We start from the raw sequence: 23,350 nt of genomic DNA, 5'->3' as shown, positions 1-23,350 counted from the left end.
AATAGTACAATATAATATTATAATGATATATTACATGTAATATTTCTAATATGGTAATACAATGTAATATAATAATGATATATTACATGTAATATTTCTAATATGGTAATACAATGTAATATAATAATGATATATTACATGTAATATTTCTAATATGGTAATACAATATAATAATACAATGTAATATTATAATGATATATTACATGTAATATTTCTAATATGGTAATACAACGTAATAGTACAATATAATATTATAATGATATATTACATGTAATATTTCTAATATGGTAATACAATGTAATATAATAATGATATATTACATGTAATATTTCTAATATGGTAATACAATGTAATATAATTATGATATAGTACATGTAATGTTTCTAATATGGTAATACAATGTAATAGTACAATGTAATATCATAACCCGCTCCCCAGGCATCAAGAACTGTGACCCGAAGGGCCCTCTGATGATGTACATCTCGAAGATGGTCCCCACCACGGACAAGGGGCGCTTCTACGCCTTTGGGCGGGTCTTCTCGGGCGTGGTCTCCACGGGGCTCAAGTGCCGCATCATGGGACCCAACTACACCCCCGGAAAGAAGGAGGACCTCTACCTCAAGCCCATCCAGAGGTACGCAAACAAAGCCATCTCCCCCTTTTCGTTTATGTATTTACAGTATTTCTATTCCACCCCATAGGAGCCATATCCAAAAACCTCAGACATACTGCACAATGGTCTGGTTCATCCTCTTGATGATAAGCCGCACCACACTGGAATAATAATAATAATAATACTGCAATAATAGTAATAATAATAATATTGGAATAATAATAATACTGCAATAAGAAAATTCTGTAATAGTACTGTAAATAATGCTGTAATAAGAATAAAACTAGTAGTGTAATGATAATAAAAATACTGTAATAATGATACTATAATAATACTATAAAAATAAAAATACTGTAATAATAAAACTGTAATAGTGTAGTGATAATAAAAATACTGTAATAGTAATACTTTAATAATACTATAATAATACTGTAATGATAATGCTGTAATAATATAACTATAATAAAACTAATACTGAAATGATAATAAAAATACTCTAATAATAATAATACTGTAATAATAGTAATAATAATAATATTGGAATAATAATAATACTGCAATAAGAAAATTCTGTAATAGTACTGTAAATAATGCTGTAATAAGAATAAAACTAGTAGTGTAATGATAATAAAAATACTGTAATAATGATACTATAATAATACTATAAAAATAAAAATACTGTAATAATAAAACTGTAATAGTGTAGTGATAATAAAAATACTGTAATAGTAATACTTTAATAATACTATAATAATACTGTAATGATAATACTGTAATAATATAACAATAATAAAAATGCTATAATAAAACTAATACTGAAATGATAATAAAAATGCTCTAATAATAATAATACTGTAATACTATAATAATAATGATACTGTAATAATACTGTAATAATAGTAGGTTGATTCATCTGCCCACTCAACAATAGGATGCCTGGCCATAATTACTTGCACTTTATTGATTATTTTAGCCATGAAACTACCTCTCCCATGTGATGTCTTTCTGCACTTTGGCCCAGATCTGTTTTAGCCTCCCGTTTTTTATATTTTATGCAGTATATTGATTTTTATGACTTTTACTGACGTTGATGTCTTATCGATGTGAAAATTTGTTTTTATTTTTTTATCGCTGTTATTGTATTTTTATGTCGGGCATGGCCCCATGTAAGCCGCTCCGAGCCCCTCCGGGGAGATGGGGCGGGGTATAAAAATAAAGTTATTATTATTATTATTATACTATAATAACAATACTGTAATAATGATACTACAATAATACTGTAGTAATAATAATAATACTATAATAATGCTGTAAATAATAATACTGTAATCATAATAATTTTATTCTTTTATCCTGCGGCTCACATGGGGACCAAGCCCGAAATACACCACAAAATACAATATAAATATAAAAGGCATATAAAAGACAATGAAAGCATCCATGGGTGGGTAGGATTGTGGTGGATGAATGTATTATTATTATTATTATTATTATTATTATACTATAATAACAATACTGTAATAATGATACTACAATAATACTGTAGTAATAATAATAATACTATAATAATGCTGTAAATAATAATACTGTAATCATAATAATTTTATTCTTTTATCCTGCGGCTCACATGGGGACCAAGCCCGAAATACACCACAAAATACAATATAAATATAAAAGGCATATAAAAGACAATGAAAGCATCCATGGGTGGGTAGGATTGTGGTGGATGAATGTATTATTATTATTATTATTATTATTATTATTATACTATAATAACAATACTGTAATAATGATACTACAATAATACTGTAGTAATAATAATAATACTATAATAATGCTGTAAATAATAATACTGTAATCATAATAATTTTATTCTTTTATCCTGCGGCTCACATGGGGACCAAGCCCGAAATACACCACAAAATACAATATAAATATAAAAGGCATATAAAAGACAATGAAAGCATCCATGGGTGGGTAGGATTGTGGTGGATGAATGTATTATTATTATTATTATTATTATTATTATTATTATTATACTATAATAACAATACTGTAATAATGATACTACAATAATACTGTAGTAATAATAATAATACTATAATAATGCTGTAAATAATAATACTGTAATCATAATAATTTTATTCTTTTATCCTGTGGCTCACATGGGGACCAAGCCCAAAATACACCACAAAATACAATATAAATATAAAAGGCATATAAAAGACAATGAAAGCATCCATGGGTGGGTAGGATTGTGGTGGATGAATGTGATTTGGGGTGACTTCTTCTTCTTCTGCCGGCAGGACGATCCTGATGATGGGCCGGTACGTGGAGCCGATAGAGGACGTTCCGTGCGGGAACATTGTGGGTCTGGTGGGGGTGGACCAGTTCCTGGTGAAGACGGGCACCATCACCACCTTTGAGCACGCCCACAACATGCGGGTGATGAAGTTCAGCGTGAGCCCGGTGGTGCGCGTGGCCGTGGAGGCCAAGAACCCGGCCGACCTGCCCAAGCTGGTGGAGGGGCTCAAGCGCCTGGCCAAGTCGGACCCCATGGTCCAGTGCATCATCGAGGAGTCCGGGGAGCACATCATCGCCGGCGCCGGGGAGCTCCACCTCGAGATCTGCCTCAAGGACCTCGAGGAGGACCACGCCTGCATCCCCATCAAGGTCGGCATCCATTCAGTATTTTCACCATGCAATAGTGCACATGTGACAAAAAGTGCCTGTCAAAAATAAACATACAGTAGAGTCTCACTTATCCAACAGAAACGGGCCGGCAGAATGTTGGATAAGCAAATATGTTGGATAATAAGGAGGCATTAAGGAAAAGCCTATTAAACATCAAATTAGTTTATGATTTTACAAATGAAGCACCAAAACATCATGTTAGACAACAAATTTGGCAGAAAAAGTAGTTCTATACGTAGTAATGCTATGTAGTAATTACTGTATTTATGAATTTAGCACCAAAATATCACGATATATTGAAAACATTGACTCCAAAAATGCGTTGGATAATCCAGAATGTTGGATAAGCGAGTGTTGGATAAGTGAGACTCTACTGTACTCTTAAAATGTGGACATTTTTACGTCCTTACCTACACAACATTACATCCATAGGTATGCACAGAACAATGTGAAATGCACCCAATTAAGAACCATGAAAGACGATTTTGCATGATTCTGATCCAGAATTTAGACTGGGAGATTTTCCAGAATTGTCATTTCCCCTAGAACTTCTCATAGTCTTCATCAACTCTGCTGATTTAATATGGTGCTGTAAGAAAGGTTAATTAATACTCCCAATGCAATGTATGTTTATTCAAAAAATCTGTTTTCTTACATCTGAGATGTAGATTATAGATATGTACATGGCAATAACAAACACAACCATAAATTAGGGAGTTGATGTGAAGCCACATAATTATAGCAACAATGTTTGTTTTCTTGTTTATTAAACCAAGTTTAAACCTGACTTGGATATAAACTATAAACCGTACAAATATAGTATAACACAACTAAATAAATAATTAACAGTGCAGGCTCTGTCATAAACACAAACCCAGTGTCATCATAACCACTGGGGGGTGGCGTGGTTTCCGGGCTGTAGGCCCAGTGTGTTCCAGCAGCATTCTCTTCTGATGTTTCTCCTGTATCTGTGGGTAGCACGTAGGTGTGTAACATCTATGGGGGGACGTTTTGGTGTGTGCGTTTGTAGTATTTTTGTTGTGTTTATCTATTTGAATTGTTTTGCAACCTGCTTCAAGCCATGAGGAGAGGCGGGTAAAATAATAATAATGTATTATAATATATTATGCTATAATATGTTACAGCAGGGGTCCCCAAACTAAGGCCCGGGGGCCACATGCGGCCCATCAAAGTCATTTATCCGGCCCCCACAGCACAAAGGCAGAAGGGGGTTGGGCTAAATGACCCAAGGGGTCTCTTCTTTTCTTCCAATTAATAATAATAATAATAATAATAATAATAATTATTAACATTGTGGCTGGGAGGCCATTTGTCAGGGGTGCTTTGCTTGTGCTTTTGGTGCCCAAGGACAGAAGGGGATTGGACTCAATGGTCCAAAGGGTCTCTTCCAACCCTATTTATTATTATTATTATTATTATTATTATTTATTTATTGCTTGGTGGCCAACTATAATCTGGCCCTCCAAAGGTCCGAAGGATCGTGAACTGGCCCCCAGTTTAAAAAGTTTGGGGACCCCTGTGTTACAGTATGTAATATATAATATACAATTATAATATATTATAATATAATATATAAAATGATATGTAAAGTAATACGTAATATATAATTATATATTATTTTATTTTACTGACGCAAAGAGTATGACTCAGCAAACAAGATATTGTTATATTATTTTATTTTGCTGACACAAAAACACAGTATGACATAGCAAACATGTCATTTTATTATTGTTGTTATTATTATTTTACTGACCCAAAGACACAGTATGACACAGCAAACAAGATGTTATTATATTGTTATATTTATTATTATCGAGGTCCACGCCTGCATCCCCATCAAGGTCAGCAACACACATTCCATCGTTTATTTATTTATTTAATTAATTTAATCATTTATTTAATTTCACGGGCAGGATCACTGGGGGTGGTATGGTTTCTGGGCTGTAGGCTCAGTGTGTTCCTGCAGCATTCTCTGCTGACGTTTCTCCTGCATCTCTGGCTGGTGTGTAGGGATGCATTTTAGTGTGTTAACTTTTATCGGGGGACGATTTAGTGTGTGCGTAGTGTTTTTTTTTTTTTTGCTGTGTTTACGTATTTTAATTGTTTTGTGTCAGTATAATAATAGTAATTATATTACCCACCTCGAGCCATGAGGAGGGGTAAGTAATAATAATAATTATTATTATTATTACAGTAGAGTCTCACTTATCCAAGCTAAACGGGCCGGCAGAAGCTTGGATAAGCGAATATCTTGGATAATAAGGAGGGATTAAGGAAAAGCCTATTAAACATCAAATTAGGTTATGATTTTACAAATTAAGCACCAAAACTTCATGTTATACAACAAATTTGACAGAAAAAGTAGCTCAATACGCAGTAGTGTTATGTTGTAATTACTGTATTTATGAATTTAGCACCAAAATATCACAATATATTGAAAACATTGACGACAAAAATGGCTTGGATTACCCAGAGGCTTGGATAAGCGAGGCTTGGATAAGTGAGACTCTACTGTATTATTTTACCCATCTAAAGCCATGAGGAGGGGTGAGTAAAATAATAATTATTATTATTATTTTACCGTCCTCAAGCCTTGAGGAGGGGGAGGGGTGAGTAAAATAATAATAATTATTATTATTTTACCCGCCTCAAGCCTTGAGGAGGGGCGAGTAAAATAATAATAATAATAATAATTTATTATTTTACCCGCCTCAAGCCATGAGGAGGGGCGAGTACAATAATTATTATTATTATTTTACTCATCTTGAGCCATGAGGAGAGGCAGGAAAATAATATTGAAACAAAAACACAGTATGACACAGTGTGACTTGGCAAACAAGATGTTCTATTATTATATTGATTATGATGTCTGTCTTGATGATGTGCAGAAATCGGACCCGGTGGTGTCGTACCGTGAGACGGTGAGCGAGGAGTCTGGGGTGTTGTGCCTGTCCAAGTCCCCCAACAAGCACAACCGCCTGTACATGAAGGCGCGCCCGTTCCCGGACGGGCTGGCCGAGGACATCGACAAGGGGGACGTGGCGGCGCGGCAGGAGCTGAAGCAGCGGGCCCGCTACCTGGCCGAGAAGTACGAGTGGGACGTGGCCGAGGCCCGGAAGATCTGGTGCTTCGGCCCCGACGGGACCGGCCCCAACATCCTCACCGACATCACCAAGGGCGTCCAGTACCTCAACGAGATCAAGGACAGCGTCGTGGCCGGCTTCCAGTGGGCCACCAAGGAGGTAGGCATCAGCACCAGCATCATCATTACTCTATCACCTGGGAAAGTCACGCCTTACAGAGTCATTGTATTATTATTATATCGGCTGGGAAATTCACTCCTTAAAGAGTCATCATCATCATCATATTATTATTATTATTATTATGCCTGGGAAAGTCACTCCTTACAGAGTCATTGTATTATTATTATATCGGCTGGGAAATTCACTCCTTAAAGAGTCATCATCATCATCATATTATTATTATTATTATTATGCCTGGGAAAGTCACTCCTTACAGAGTCATTGTATTATTATTATATCGGCTGGGAAATTCACTCCTTAAAGAGTCATCATCATCATCATATTATTATTATTATTATTATGCCTGGGAAAGTCACTCCTTACAGAGTCATTGTATTATTATTATATCGGCTGGGAAATTCACTCCTTAAAGAGTCATCATCATCATCATCATATTATTATTATTATTATTATGCCTGGGAAAGTCACTCCTTAAAGAGTCATTATTATTATTATTATCCTGGGAAATTCACTCCTTAAAGAGTCTTATTATTATTATTATTATTATTATGCCTGGGAAAGTCACTCCTTACAGAGTCATTGTATTATTATTATATCGGCTGGGAAATTCACTCCTTAAAGAGTCTTATTATTATTATTATTATTATTATTATTATTATTATTATTATTATTATTATTATATTGCCTGGGAAATTCACTCATTACAGAGTCATATTATTATTATTATTATTATTATTATTATTATTATTATTATTATTATTATTATATTGCCTGGGAAATTTACTCCTTAAAGAGTCTATTATTATTATTATTATCCTGTGAAATTCACTCCTTAAAGAGTCTTATTATTATTGTTATTATTATTATTATTATTATTATTATTATTATTATATTGCCTGGGAAATTCACTCCTTACAGAGTCGTATTATTATTATTATTATTATTATTATTATTAAAGAGTCATTTTATTATTATTATTATCCTGGGAAAATTACTCCTTAAAGAGTCGTGTTATTATTATTATTATTATTATTATTATTATTATTATTATTATTATTATATTGCCTGGGAAATTCACTGTATTACCTTGGAAATTCACTCCTTAAAGAGTCATTATTATTATTATTATTATTATTATTATTATTATTATTGTATTACCTTGGAAATTCACTCCTTAAAGAGTCGTGATCATCATCATATTATTATTATTTTATACTGCCTGTGTGTGTGTGTGTGTGTGTGTGTGTGTGTACATATATATATACAGTATGTGTATATATATATGTGTGTGTGTGTGTGTGTGTGTGTGTATATATATATATATATATACACACACACACACACACACACACACACACACACACACATATATATATAAGCAGGCAGTATAAAATAATAATAAAATATAAAAATAATAATATATAAAATAATAGTATATAATATAGTGTGTGTGTATAATGTATGTGTGTGTATTTAATGTTATGCACAGTATATTGTAATTATATTTGCATATATTATAACCTTATAAAATAAATATTATAGGCGTGTGTGTATATATATGTATATATACACACACATAATATTATATACAATATTTTACAATTCTATTTGCATGTATTATAGCCTTATAATAATCAATATACTTATTGTGATAGATATACACATATGTAATATTATATATATTATAATTATATGTGCATGTATAATAAATATAATTATAGCATTTTATATACACACTAGCTGTGCCCGGCCACGCGTTGCTGTGCCGTTGTCTGGTGGTGTTGGTGAGAAATTGTTGAGGTTGTGGTGGTATTGAATGCCTGTTGTATGGTTGTCTTTATGTTTAGTATGCACACCGAAGTGGATTATATGGCAGTGTGGAGTCAAGATAATCCAGTGCAAAGCAGATAATATAAGATTCTAAATGGGTTATTTAGCTGCGTGGAAGGGCTTTGAGTCTACACTGCCATATAATCCAGTTAAAATCTGATAATCTGTGGAAGAGGCCTAAGTGAGGCCTAACTGTGCCTGTCCCCTGGGCTGAGTAGGTTGCTAGGAGACCAAGTGGGCAGAGCTTAGCCTTCAAACTGGCAGCAATTGGATAAAACCTATTTCTCTCCCTGTAATTAGGACTTTATTTTTTTTCTTTTCTTTTTGTTGTATCAACCTAGAGCCGTGAATGATGGGTTGTGTTGTCAAATTTCGAGGTTGGGGGGCCTGTAGTTTTGTTGTTTTGTCCGCTGCCCTGATGCCATCACTCTTTTATATATATAGATATGTGATAATTATATTCTGACCTTTTGATGCGTGCAGGGCGCGCTGTGTGAGGAGAACCTTCGTGGGGTGCGCTTTGACGTGCACGACGTGACGCTCCACGCGGACGCCATCCACCGCGGGGGAGGCCAGATCATCCCCACCGCCCGACGGTGCCTCTACGCCTGCATGCTCACCGCTCAGCCACGGCTCATGGAGCCCATCTACCTGGTCGAGATACAGGTCAGGACCCCCCCCACCCCACCCCGAGGTTGCCCCCCCCCCCGGTCCGTCCCTCCGTCCCGCCCTGACCCCTTGCCTCCCCCCCTCTCTCTCTCGTAGTGCCCGGAGCAAGTGGTGGGCGGCATCTACGGCGTGCTGAACCGGAAGCGGGGCCACGTCTTCGAGGAGTCCCAGGTGGCCGGAACCCCCATGTTCGTGGTCAAGGCCTACCTCCCCGTCAACGAGTCCTTCGGTAAGCCTTATGTTATGTTATATTACATTAAATATTATATTAGTGGTTTTACAATATGTAAATACTACTTTATGTTACATTAATTATTATATTAGTAATTTTACAATACATTATTATATTATATATTATTATATTAGTAATTTTATAATATATAATTATATTATATTACACTATATAGTACATATATAGTACATTTTACAATATCTATATATATATATAAAAGAGTGATGGCATCAGGGCAGCGGACAAAACAACAAAACTACAGGCCCCCCAACCTCCAAATTTGACAACACAACCCATCATCCACGCCTCTAGGTTGATACAACAAAAAGGAAAAGAAAAATAAAGTCCTAATTACAGGGAGAGGAATAATAGTTTTTATCCAATTGCTGCCAGTTTGAAGGCTGAGCTCCACCCACTTGGTCTCCTAGCAACCTACTCAGCCCAGGGGACAGGCACAGTTAGGCCTCACTTAGGCCTCTTCCACAGATTATCGGATTTTAACTGGATTATATGGCAGTGTAGACTCAAGGCCCTTCCACACAGCTATATAATCTATTTAGAATCTTATATTATCTGCTTTGAACTGGATTATCTTGAGTCCACACTGCCATATAATCCACTTCAGTATAATAATAATTATAATTATAATAGCAATCCCAGGGGCCATCCAGCCTATGTAATAATAATAATAATAATAATAATAATAATAATAATAATAATAATAATAGAAGAAGTCCCAGAGGCCATCCAGTGTTTGTTATAATAATAATAATAGTAGTAGTAGTAGTAGTAGTAGTAATAATAATAATAATAATAGGAGAAGTCCCATAGTTCATCTGGTGTTTCTAATAATAATAATAGGAGCAATCCCAGGGCTATCCAGCCCCAATAATAATAATAATAGCAGCAATCCCAGGGACCATCCATCCTATGTAGTAATAATAATAATAACACTTGGGAAGTGTTCGACTTGCGATATTTTGATACGAAATCCAGCATATCTATCTTGTTTGCTGTGTCATAATAATAATAATAATAATAGCAGCAATCCCAGGGACCATCCATCCTATGTAGTAGTAATAAGAATAATAACACTTGGGAAGTGTTCGACTTGCGATATTTTGATACGAAATCCAGCATATCTATCTTGTTTGCTGTGTCATAATAATAATAATAATAATAATAATAATAATAATAATAATAATAATAATAGCAGCAATCCCAGGGACCATCCATCCTATGTAGTAGTAATAATAATAACACTTGGGAAGTGTTCGACTTGGGATATTTTGATACGAAATCCAGCATATCTATCTTATTTGCTGTGTCGTAATAATAATAATAGGAGAAGTCCCATAGTTCATCTGGTGTTTGTAATAATAATAATAATAATAATATACATAATATACATAATAATATACATCACACAGTCCTAGACACTTGGGAAGTGTTCGACTTGTGATTTTGTGAAACGAAATCCAGCATGTCTATCTTGTTTGCTGTGTCATACAATGTCGTTGGGTCAATAATAATAATAATAATAATAATAATCGGAGCAACCCCAGGGCTATCCAGCCTCAATAATAATTACCCTAATAATCCTTCCCCATGTGTTGTGTCCTGCAGACTTGCCGCAGTGTTTCCTCACGGTGTCCTTTTGTGCTTCCTTGCTTTGTTGCCAGGCTTCACGGCGGACCTGCGCTCGAACACGGGTGGGCAGGCCTTCCCGCAGTGCGTGTTTGACCACTGGCAGATCCTGCCTGGGGACCCCTACGACCCCGCCAGCCGGCCCTGCCAGGTGGTGGCCGAGACCCGCAAGCGCAAGGGCCTCAAGGAGGGCATCCCCGCCCTCGACAACTTCCTCGACAAGCTCTAGGAACGGAAGCATCGCCAGCGTCAACAACACCAAGGTCTTGGGGGAAAATCAGAAATCCTAATAAGAATAATAATAATAATTGAAATAAATTTGGAAAGGAAACCACTCGTTTGTGGGACGTGACTCCGCATTTTCCCTGATGCTTTTTCGCCCCGTTTCTCGGGGGAACAAAATTAAATTTTACTTTGACGGAGGAGGGTTGTTGGGACAAAAGAGTGGTGGGAGACTTGTCGTATTGCTTTGACAGCACTGGAAAGAATAATTGATAATAATCATGGTCATAATAAATGCAGTGAGAAGAGAGAAAAGGGCTGTTTCTATTCCCATGTCTTCGTCGGGTCCGGCAGTCGTTTCCCTGTCCTCAAGTTTTATGTATATGTTAGCTGGCCCTGATTGTTTCCTGCCTGGAATTCACCTAGCACTCAGTGGCCTTGCAGTTCCAAAGCCTGGCTGCTCCCCGATCCTTGGTTGGGAAGTGTTAACTGGCCCTGATTGATTCCTTCCCGGCATTAGCACTGAATGACCTTGCAGCTTCACAGCCTGGCTGCTTCCTGCTCTGGGGGGACATCCTTGGTTGGGAGGTGTTCGCTGGCCCTGATTGATTCCTTCCCAGAATTAGCACTGAATGGCCTTGCAGTTCCAAAGCCTGGCTGCTTCCTGCTCTGGGGGGACATCCTTGGTTGGGAGGTGTTCGCTGGCCCTGATTGATTCCTTCCCAGAATTAGCACTGAATGGCCTTGCAGTTCCAAAGCCTGGCTGCTTCCTGCTCTGGGTAGAGACATCTTTGAGAAGTGCTAGCTGGCCCTGATTGTTTCCCCACCTGGTATTGGCATAGCAATCTTGATTAGCATTGAATGGCCTTGCAGTTCCAAAGACTGGCTGCTTCCTGCCAGGGAGAATCCTGCGTTGGGAGATATTAGCTGGCCCTGATTGTTTCTTCGAAGCCCGGGAAACTCACAGCAACCCGACAATACATTGCATGTACCGCCCCGTGGGGGTGGAGGACAACAACACATTCAAAAACAAGTAAACATATACATTTATTTATTATTATTTTTATTTTATTTATATTCGTCCCTTTCGTAAGCATGCCAATGTGAGTAGAGCAATAGGTACTGTAAGTCACTGGACACAACAACACATTCCAAAACAATAAACAAACATTTATTTTATTTATTTATATTCCGCCCTTTCGAAAGTATGCCAATGTGAGTAGAGCAATAGGTACTGCAAGTCGCTGGACACAACACATTCCAAAACAATAAACAAACATTTATTTATTTATATTCCGCCCTTTCGTAAGCATGCCAATGTGAGTAGAGCAATAGGTACTGTAAGTCACTGGACACAACAACACATTCCAAAACAATAAACAAACATTTATTTTATTTATTTATATTCCGCCCTTTCGAAAGTATGCCAATGTGAGTAGAGCAATAGGTACTGCAAGTCGCTGGACACAACAACACATTCCAAAACAATAAACAAACATTTATTTATTTATATTCCGCCCTTTCGAAAGCATGCCAATGTGAGTAGAGCAATAGGTACTGTAAGTCACTGGACACAACAACACATTCCAAAACAATAAACAAACATTTATTTTATTTATTTATATTCCGCCCTTTCGAAAGTATGCCAATGTGAGTAGAGCAATAGGTACTGCAAGTCGCTGGACACAACAACACATTCGAAAACAATAAACAAACATTTATTTTATTTATATTCCGCCCTTTCGAAAGTATGCCAACGTGAGTAGAGCAATAGATACTGCAAGTTAGCTGAACTTGCAGGCCGGGAGGTTGGAGGTTTGAATCCGGGGAAGTGGGGTGAGCTCTCGCCGTTAGCCCCAGCTTCTGCTGATCTTGCTGTTTCGAAAACTCGCACATCTGAGTAGAGCAATAGGTATAGCTACACCGTAAGGTTGGCAATTGAAACCCAGGAGAGTGGGGTGAGCTCCTACTCCTAGCCCCAGCTTCTGCCCACCGCAACCCAGTGATTCCATGAAAGCCTTTGACAACACAACTCCCATATTATAATTTCTGGCTGAGAGAGTGTGCCCAAGTTCCCATATTCTCTCCTTTAAGGACCTATTGGACTCCGCTTCCCAGAATTCCTGCCCTTGGCCCAAGCTGGCAAAGGCTTCTGGGAGTTGAAGTCCCAAGGTGGCTTATAAGCATGGAAACCGTTGACGTCACACGCCGCCGAATAGGAGCGGCTGGATTGGTTCGTCGTCGCCGCGCCTCAGCCAATCAGAAGCGGGGCAAAGGGCTAAGTGCGGCAGAACGCGGAGAATGCGCATGCGCGGCGTCGTTCTCCCTCAGGACGCCGGCGGAGGAGGACGGGCGGGACGGAGGCTCCTGAGGTAAATTATTTTGTCGTTTTCGAGGGGACGAGGACGGAGCGGGGCCTCGGGGAAGCGGGGAAGGCGAAGGGGGAAAGGCCTGCGGGTGGGGAACGGGGTTTTATTGGGAGGAAATAGGCCTGCCTTCGAGGCCTCGCGGTGAGGCCTTCCTTCCGGTGAGGCCTCACCTCAGGAAAGGAGCCGATAAAGAGCAACGGTGGGTTTATTGGGTGAGTTTTCCGGCCTGAAGGAAAGAGCAACAGACAGGGGCCAATTCTGTATTTATATGTATATATTTTTATGAATGTTTATTGTCTTTAATTTATTGGAAGACGCCCTGAGGCCCCTATTGGGTGAGAAGGGCGGGATACAAGTTTTGTAATAAATAAATAAACACCTCCCAAACAAGGATGCCTCTTCCCCCCCCCCCAGGCAGGAAGCAGCCAGGCTTTGGAGTTGCAAGGCCATTCAATGCTAGCCAATTGAATTCCAGGCAGGAAACAATCAGGGCCAGCTAACACCTCCAAACCAAGGATTCCCCCGCCCCCCCCCCCCCCGGCAGGAAGCAGCAAATCAATGCTAATCAAGTTGGCGACATGAATTCCAGGCAGGAAACAATCAGGGCCAGGTAACACCTCCCAACCAAGGATTGCCCCCCCTCTCCAAGGCAGGAAGCAGCCAGGCTTTGGAGCTGCGAGGCTATTCAATGCTAACCAAGCTTGCGACACGGATTCCAGGCAGGAAACAATCAGGACCAGCTAACACCTCCAAACCAAGGATTCCCCCCTCCCCAAGGCAGGAAGCAGCCAGGCTTTAGAGCTGCAAGGCTATTCAATGCTAACCAAGCTTGAGACACGGATTCCAGGCAGGAAACAATCAGGGCCAGGTAACACCTCCCAACCAAGGATTGCCCCCCCCCTCCCCAAGGCAGGAAGCAGCCAGGCTTTAGAGCTGCAAGGCTATTCAATGCTAACCAAGCTTGAGACACGGATTCCAGGCAGGAAACAATCAGGGCCAGGTAACACCTCCCAACCAAGGATTGCCCCCCCCCTCCCCAAGGCAGGAAGCAGCCAGGCTTTAGAGCTGCAAGGCTATTCAATGCTAACCAAGCTTGAGACACGGATTCCAGGCAGGAAACAATCAGGGCCAGGTAACACCTCCCAACCAAGGATTGCCCCCCCCCCTCCCCAAGGCAGGAAGCAGCCAGGCTTTGGAGCTGCAAGGCTATTCAATGCTAACCAAGCTTGAGACACGGATTCCAGGCAGGAAACAATCAGGGCCAGGTAACACCTCCCAACCAAGGATTGCCCCCCCCTCCCCAAGGCAGGAAGCAGCCAGGCTTTAGAGCTGCAAGGCTATTCAATGCTAACCAAGCTTGAGACACGGATTCCAGGCAGGAAACAATCAGGGCCAGGTAACACCTCCCAACCAAGGATTGCCCCCCCCCTCCCCAAGGCAGGAAGCAGCCAGGCTTTAGAGCTGCAAGGCTATTCAATGCTAACCAAGCTTGAGACACGGATTCCAGGCAGGAAACAATCAGGGCCAGGTAACACCTCCCAACCAAGGATTGCCCCCCCCTCCCCAAGGCAGGAAGCAGCCAGGCTTTGGAGCTGCAAGGCTATTCAATGCTAACCAAGCTTGAGACACGGATTCCAGGCAGGAAACAATCAGGGCCAGGTAACACCTCCCAACCAAGGATTGCCCCCCCCCCCTCCCCAAGGCAGGAAGCAGCCAGGCTTTGGAGCTGCGAGGCCATTCAGTGCTAGTCAAGCTTGTGACACGGATTCCAGGCAGGAAACAATCAGGGCCAGGTAACACCTCCCAACCAAGGATTGCCCCCCCTCCCCAAGGCAGGAAGCAGCCAGGCTTTGGAGCTGCGAGGCTTATTTCCTCGGACTCGGGGCGGACTCCAAACATTGGAGACAAACATTTAATGCCCAACATATAAAAACAAATTACAGTAGAGTCTCACTTATCCAACGTTCTGGATTATCCAATGCATTTTTGTAGTCAATGTTTTCAATACATCGTGATATTTTGGTGCTAAATTTGTAAATACAGTAATTACAGCATAACATTACTACGTATTGAACTACTTTTTCTGTCAAATTTGTTGTATAACATGATGTTTTGGTGCTTAATTTGTAAAATCACAACCTAATTTGATGTTTAATAGGCGTTTCCTTAATCCTTATTATCCAACATATTAGCTTATCCAACATTCTGCCGGCCCCTTTATGTTGGATAAGTGAGACTCTACTGTACTCTTTTAGGGAAACAATTATAATAATTATTTCCCTAAAACAATTATATCATTATTTTAGGGAAACAATTATTATAATTATAATAATACCAACAATAATAATAATTCTTCTTCTTCTTCTAGAGAAATATTATAAATGGTATTTTTTAGGGAAACAATTATAATAATTATAATTATTAATTTAGCTTTCTGCCCTATTTTTCTTATTTATTTATTTATTGAACTACGTTTTCTGTCAAATTTGTTGTATAACATGATGTTTTGGTGCTTAATATGTAAAATCATAACCTAATTTGATGTTTAATAGGCTTTTTCTTAATCCCTCCTTATTATCCAACATATTAGCTTATCCAAGGTTCTCCCGGCCCCTTTATGTTGGATAAGTGAGACTCTACTGTATGTCTTAACTAAAATTAAATAGTTTTAATTTAATTCAAACTTTTAAAAATTATTTTTAATTATTAAAACGGGTGGGATTCGGATGGTTTGCTGGGGTATAAATAAATAAATAATTAATATTATTATTATATTGTATTGTTATTATTATTAGTCTTATATTGTATTACATTGTAATATTTTTAATCCCCTTTTTCCTGTCTTTCCTTGCAGTTTCTGGGACCCCCGCGGAGGGGGCAAAAGCCATGGCCACGTTCCGGCAGGAGAATGTGGACGCCCACTACGACATGGAGGAGGAGCTCGGAAGGTCAGCCCTTTATTATTATTAATTAATTACTTATTAATAAATTAACAAATAATTAACAATATTAATATTAATTAATATTAAATTTTAGGGAAATGTTATTATTCTGTTTCCCCAAATTATTATTATTATTTTGGGAAATAATTATTATAATTCTATTTCCCTTAATTATTATTAAATATTAATTATTTAGGGAAATATTATTATTCTGTTCCCCTAAATTATAATTTATAATTATTATTTATGGAAATAATTATTATAATTATATATCCCTTAATTATTTAGGGAAATATTATTCTGTTTCCCTAAATTATAGTGATTATTTATGGAAATAATTATTATAATTATATATCCCTTAATTATTTAGGGAAATATTATTCTGTTTCCCTAAATTATAATGATTATTTATGGAAATAATTATTATAATTACATATCCCTTAATTATTTAGGGAAATATTATTCTGTTTCCCTAAATTATAATGATTATTTATGGAAATAATTATTATAATTATATATCCCTTAATTATTTAGGGAAAAATTATTCTGTTTCCCCAAATTATTATTATTTATGGAAATAATTACTATAATTCTATTTCCCTTAATTATTTTTAAATATTTATTATTTAGGGAAATATTATAATTCTGTTTCCCTGAATTATTATTATTATTTATGGAAATAATTATTATAATTATATATCCCTTAGTTATTTAGTGAAAAATTATTCTGTTTCCCCAAATTATTATTATTTATGGAAATAATTATTATAATTCTATTTCCCTTAATTGTTTTTAAATATTAATTATTTAGGGAAATATTATAATTCTGTTTCCCTAAATTATTATTATTATTTATGGAAATAATTATTATAATTATATTTCCCTTAATTATTTAGGGAATGATTATTATTGTTAGTAGTAGTAGTAGTATTTAGGGAAACATAATAATAATATAGCTTTTATTTTAAGGAATAATAGTAATATTTTTTTCCTAAAGATGGTGGCTTTTCTTTCTTACCTTCCTTTTCCTTGTAAAACACATCTGTTATAACCTATTTCTATGAGATATATATTGATATAAAATAGATTTTCCTGCTTTCTTTCCTTCTGCTTTCGGTGCGGCTTCTCTTTCTTCACTTCCTTATATGGGAAGCCAATGGCACCGCAACCAATGTGATCTCACTTTGGAAAAATGTAAACAATCCTTGCGAAATCACTCCTTTTTATATAAATAAAAATCGCAAACTGGCCGCTGGGAGGAAGTCACAGGAATAATAATAATAATAATAATAATTCATTTCCTGGGTTCTGTAGCCAAGAAAAATAATTATTATAATATATGTTATAATTATTTTTCATGGCCACAGAAGCCAGGAAATGAATTATTATTATTATTATTATTTAATATAATATATTAATTTTCATGGCTAAAGAAGCCAGGAAATGAATAATAATAATAATAATAATTATTATTACTATATATTATATAATATGTATATATATATATATATATATATATATATATATATATATATATATATGTTATAATTATTTTTCATGGCAACAGAAGCCAGGAAATGAATTATTATTATTATTATTTAATATAATATATTAATTTTCATGGCTAAAGAAGCCAGGAAATGAATAATAATAATAATAATAATAATTATTATTATTATTATTATTATTATTATATATTATATAATATGTATATATTATTTTTCATGGCAACAGAAGCCACAAAATAATAATAATAATAATAATAATAATAATAATTATTATTATTATATGTATATATTATTTTTCATGGTGACAGAAGCCAGGGAGTGAATTATTATTTTTATTATTATATATTATATATTTTATATTTTAATTATTTTTCATGGCTACAGAACCCAGGAAATGAATTATTGTTATTAAGATATTATAATATATACTATATATTATAATATATAATAAAATATTATATATAATATATATTTTAATTATTTTTCATGCCTACAGAACCCAGCAAATAAATTATTCTTATTATTATCATTATTCTTATTATTATATATATAGTATATATTAGATTATATATATTACTAGCTGTGCCCGGCCACGCTTTGCTGTGGCAAAGTGGTGGTGGTATTGGTTAAAAGTTGTTGTGGAATTTTTATTTGACATTATTTGTATTTTTTAAATTAATTTTATTGTAACTTATCTTTTTTATTTATTATATTTTATTATTTTGTTGTATTATTTTTATTCATTTTGTTATAGTATTTTATTGTATTAATTTTTAGTGTTTTTAATTATTTTAGTGTTTTTATTATTTTTTATTATATTATTTGTATTTATTTTTATTTTTTATTTTATTAACACTGGGCTGAGTGGGTTGCTAGGAGACCAAGTGGGCGGAGCTTAGCCTTCTAAACTGGCAGCAATTGGATAAAAACAATTATTGCTCTCCCTCTAAGTAGGACTTTATTTTTCTTTTCTTTTTGTTGTATCAACCTAGAGCCATGAATGATGGGTTGTGTTGTCAAATTTCGAGGTTGGGGGGCCTGTAGTTTTGTTGTTTTATCCGCTGCCCTGATGCCATCACTCTTTTATATATATAGATATATAATTTATATAATTTATATTTTCATGTCTACAGAAGCCAGGGAATGAATTATTATTATTATTATTATTAATAATAATAATATTATTATATTATATTATAACTAGCTGTGCCCGGCCACGCATTGCTGTGGCAAAGTGGTGGTGGTATTGGTTAAAAATTGTTGTGTAATTTTTATTTGACGTTATTTGTATTTTAAAATTAATTTTATTGTAAGTTATCTTTTTATTTATTATATTTTATTATTTTCTTGTATTATTTTTAGTTATTTTCTGTTATTATAGTATTTTATTCTATTAATTTTTTAGTGTTTTTAATTATTTTTTAGTGTTTTTTATTATTTTTTATTGGGTTGCTAGGAGACCAAGTTGGAGGAGCTTAGCCTTCTAACTGGCAGCAATTGGATAAAAGCAATCATTCCTCTCCCTCTAATTAGGACTTTATTTTTCTTTTCTTTTTGTTGTATCAACCTAGAGGCATGGATGTTGGGTTATGTTGTCAAATTTCGAGGTTGGGGGGCCTGTAGTTTTGTTGTTTTGTGGGTCGCCGTGATGCCATCACTCTTTTATATATATATATATAGACTAGCTGTGCCCGACCATGCGTTGCTGTGGCTTTTTTTTAGTGGTGTTGGTTAATCTACATTGGGTTTTATTTTTGTTGTGACCGTCAACAAAAATTATACAGTATTATTTATTCATTTATTATATTAAAGACATATGATAGGATATTACGCTATAACATATAATAGTATACGACTATTTCACAATATTAGTAGATATATATATATATATATATATATATATATATATATAATTATATTGTATTGTTATATATATAGATATGATAAGATTAATTATGTGATTTAAAATATTAAATTATAATATATCATAATAATATATAATTATTATTATATTGCAGTGGTCAGTTTGCGATAGTGCGCAAGTGCCGTGAGAAGGCGACGGGCCGTGAGTACGCGGCCAAGTTCATCAAGAAGCGTCGGCTGTCGTCGAGCCGCCGCGGGGTGAGCCGGGAGGAGATCGAGCGCGAGGTGGACATCCTGCGGGAGATCCAGCACGCCAACATCATCACGCTGCACGACGTGTTTGAGGACCGGACGGACGTGGTGCTGATCCTGGAGCTGGTCTCGGGCGGGGAGCTCTTTGACTTCCTGGCCGAGAAGGAGTCCCTGGGCGAGGAGGAGGCCACCCAGTTCCTCAAGCAGATCCTCCACGGAGTCTGCTACCTACACTCCAAGCACATCGCTCACTTCGACCTCAAGGTAGGGAGGCCACACAATCTAGGACTATCATTATTATTATTATTTTCAATACATTTATTATATATTATTATTTTATATTATCATTTATTATCTATTATGATTATTTTATATTATTATTTTAATACATTTATTATGATTATTTTATATTATTTTCAATACATTTATTATATATTATTATTTTATATTATTATTTTCAATACATTTATTATGATTTTTTTATATTATTATTTTCAATACATTTATTATGATTATTTTATATTATTTTCAATACATTTATTATGATTATTTTACATTATTTTCAATACATTTATTATATATTATTATTTTATATTATTATTTTCAATACATTTATTATATATGATTATTTTATATGATTATTTTCAATACATTTATTATGATTTTTTTATATTATTATTTTAATACATTTATTATGATTATTTTATATTATTATTTTAATACATTTATTATGATTATTTTATATTATTTTCAATACATGTATTATATACTATGATTTTTTATATTATTATTTTTAATACATTTATTATATATGATTATTTTATATTATTATTTTCAATACATTTATTATGATTTTTTATATTATTATTTTAATACATTATGATTATTTTATATTATTATTTTAATACATTTATTATGATTATTTTATATTATTTTCAATACATGTATTATATACTATTATTTTTTTATATTATTATTTTTAATACATTTATGATTATTTTATATTATTTTAATACATTTATTATGATTATTTTATATTATTATTTTCAATATATTTATTATTTTATATTATTATTTTTAATACTTTTATTGTATACTATGATTATTTTATATTATTATTTTCAATACTTTTATTATATATTATTTATTATATATGATTGTTATATTATTATTTTAATACATTTATTATATATGATTATTTTATATGATTATTTTTAATACATTTATTATGATTTTTATATTATTTTTAATACATTTATTATATATTATCATTATTTTATATTATTATTTTCAATACTTTTATTATATATTATTTATTATATATGATTATGTTATATTATTATTTTAGTACATTTATTATATATGATTATTTTATATTTTCAATACATTTATTATATACTGTGATTATTTTATATGATTTTCTATACGTTTATTATATATTATGATTATTTTATATTATTTTAGTACATTGATTATATATTATGATTATTTTTTATAATTTTCTATACGTTTATTATATATTATGATTATTTTATTTTATTTTAGTACATTGATTATATATTATGATTATTTTATATTATTATTTTCAATACTTTTATTATGATTATTTTATATTATTATTTTTAATACATTTATTGTATACTATGATTATATTATATTATTATTTTTAATACATTTATTATATATTATGATTATTTTATATTATTATTTTCAATACATTTATTATATATATTTGAAGCCGGAGAACATCATGCTGTTGGACAAAAACGTGCCCAGCCCTCGCATCAAGCTGATCGACTTCGGCATCGCCCACAAAATCGAGGCCGGGACCGAGTTCAAGAACATCTTCGGGACCCCCGAGTTTGTAGGTACGCCACCAAGATAGTGGGTATTTTCTGTAATATAATTTTATTATGTTATATTATAATTATATTATATTTTATTATTAATGTTAATCTGTTATTTATGTTATTGGGCTGAAATATGTCCTCTTCCTCTTTTCTCCAATAGCTCCTGAAATCGTCAACTATGAACCTTTGGGCCTGGAAGCTGACATGTGGTGAGTGATAGTATGTTTTATAATATATATTTATATTATATATTATTATATAATAATAACAATCATATTTATATTTAGAATTTATTACTATGTTGATTTATATTTTATTTTATTTATATTCTATTAATATAATATTACATTTATATTATTAGATTTAGATTGTTTTTATTTATATTCTATTCTATTAATAGAATATTTATGATATATTTATAATATTTCATTTATATTCTGTTATAATATTTCATTTATATTATTATATATAATGTTATTTATTTAAATTCTATTATATTTAATTTATGTTATATACTGTATTATCATTTCATTTATATTCTATTATTTTATTATAATATTTAATTTATATTGATGTTGTTTTATATTCTATTAATATTGTATTATATTTATATTATATTGTTACATGTATGTTGTTTTATTTATATTCTATTAATATATTTATATTATTTTTATTTATATTTATTTTATTATATTCATATATTTATTAAATTCGATTATATTAACATAATATTATATTTATATTATGTTAGTTTATTTATATTCGATTATATTAATATATTTATATTATGTTAGTTTATTTATATTCGATTATATTAATACATTTATATTATGTTTATTTTATTTATATTCTATTAATGTAATATTTAATCTATATTATATTATTATATTTATGTTATTTTGTTGATGTGTTTTTTGAAATAACTTTATATATATATATATATATATATATATATATATATATATATAAATTATAACTTTTTATATTTTTTGAAATAACTTTTGGGCCTTTTCCTTCTGCAGGAGCATCGGTGTCATCACGTACATCCTGTGAGTATTTCGGGGCGTTTTGGGAATATGCAAAAATAATTGTAATATATTGTGTATAATATTGCGTGTCTTTATATATACACTGTTTATTATGTAATACATGCAGATATAATTAGAAAATATTGTACATAATATTACTTATGTGTATCTAGCTAGCTATTATTATAACATAATACATGCAAATAGAATTATAATATATTGTATATAATGTTACAGCCTGAGCGGGGCGTCCCCTTTCCTGGGCGAGACGAAGCAGGAGACGTTGACCAACATCTCGGCCGTGAACTACGACTTTGACGAGGAATATTTCAGCTCCACCAGCGAAC

At 33.7% G+C, this 23,350-nt stretch overlaps 2 protein-coding genes across 2 annotated transcripts in view; both read left to right on the top strand.

Moving 5' to 3' along the window:
• The window catches only part of eef2 (eukaryotic translation elongation factor 2), a 34,813-nt gene extending 23,510 nt beyond the window's left edge, over positions 1-11,303 (top strand). The window contains exons 8-13 of the mRNA XM_062960616.1: positions 439-634; positions 2,920-3,286; positions 6,217-6,570; positions 8,905-9,087; positions 9,187-9,319; positions 11,005-11,303. Of these exons, the coding sequence (XP_062816686.1) occupies positions 439-634; positions 2,920-3,286; positions 6,217-6,570; positions 8,905-9,087; positions 9,187-9,319; positions 11,005-11,198 (1,427 nt within the window). The 3' untranslated portion in view covers positions 11,199-11,303. The remainder of the gene's footprint in view (positions 1-438; positions 635-2,919; positions 3,287-6,216; positions 6,571-8,904; positions 9,088-9,186; positions 9,320-11,004) is intronic.
• A 2,123-nt stretch (positions 11,304-13,426) lies between these two features.
• On the top strand, positions 13,427-23,350 carry dapk3 (death associated protein kinase 3; the record flags this gene model as incomplete). Its single annotated transcript, XM_062960618.1, is given in 7 exon segments — positions 13,427-13,563; positions 16,415-16,508; positions 20,029-20,389; positions 21,864-21,993; positions 22,136-22,184; positions 22,998-23,024; positions 23,241-23,350. Coding segments are annotated over 6 exon segments (739 nt in total), but the record flags the coding sequence as incomplete, so codon positions are not given.

This window comes from Anolis carolinensis, unplaced genomic scaffold, assembly GCF_035594765.1.
Source record: "Anolis carolinensis isolate JA03-04 unplaced genomic scaffold, rAnoCar3.1.pri scaffold_7, whole genome shotgun sequence".
NCBI classification, from domain to species: Eukaryota; Metazoa; Chordata; class Lepidosauria; order Squamata; family Dactyloidae; genus Anolis; species Anolis carolinensis.
Note: the sequence above shows the minus strand (reverse complement) of the source record. Positions and strands in the feature narration are given on the sequence as shown.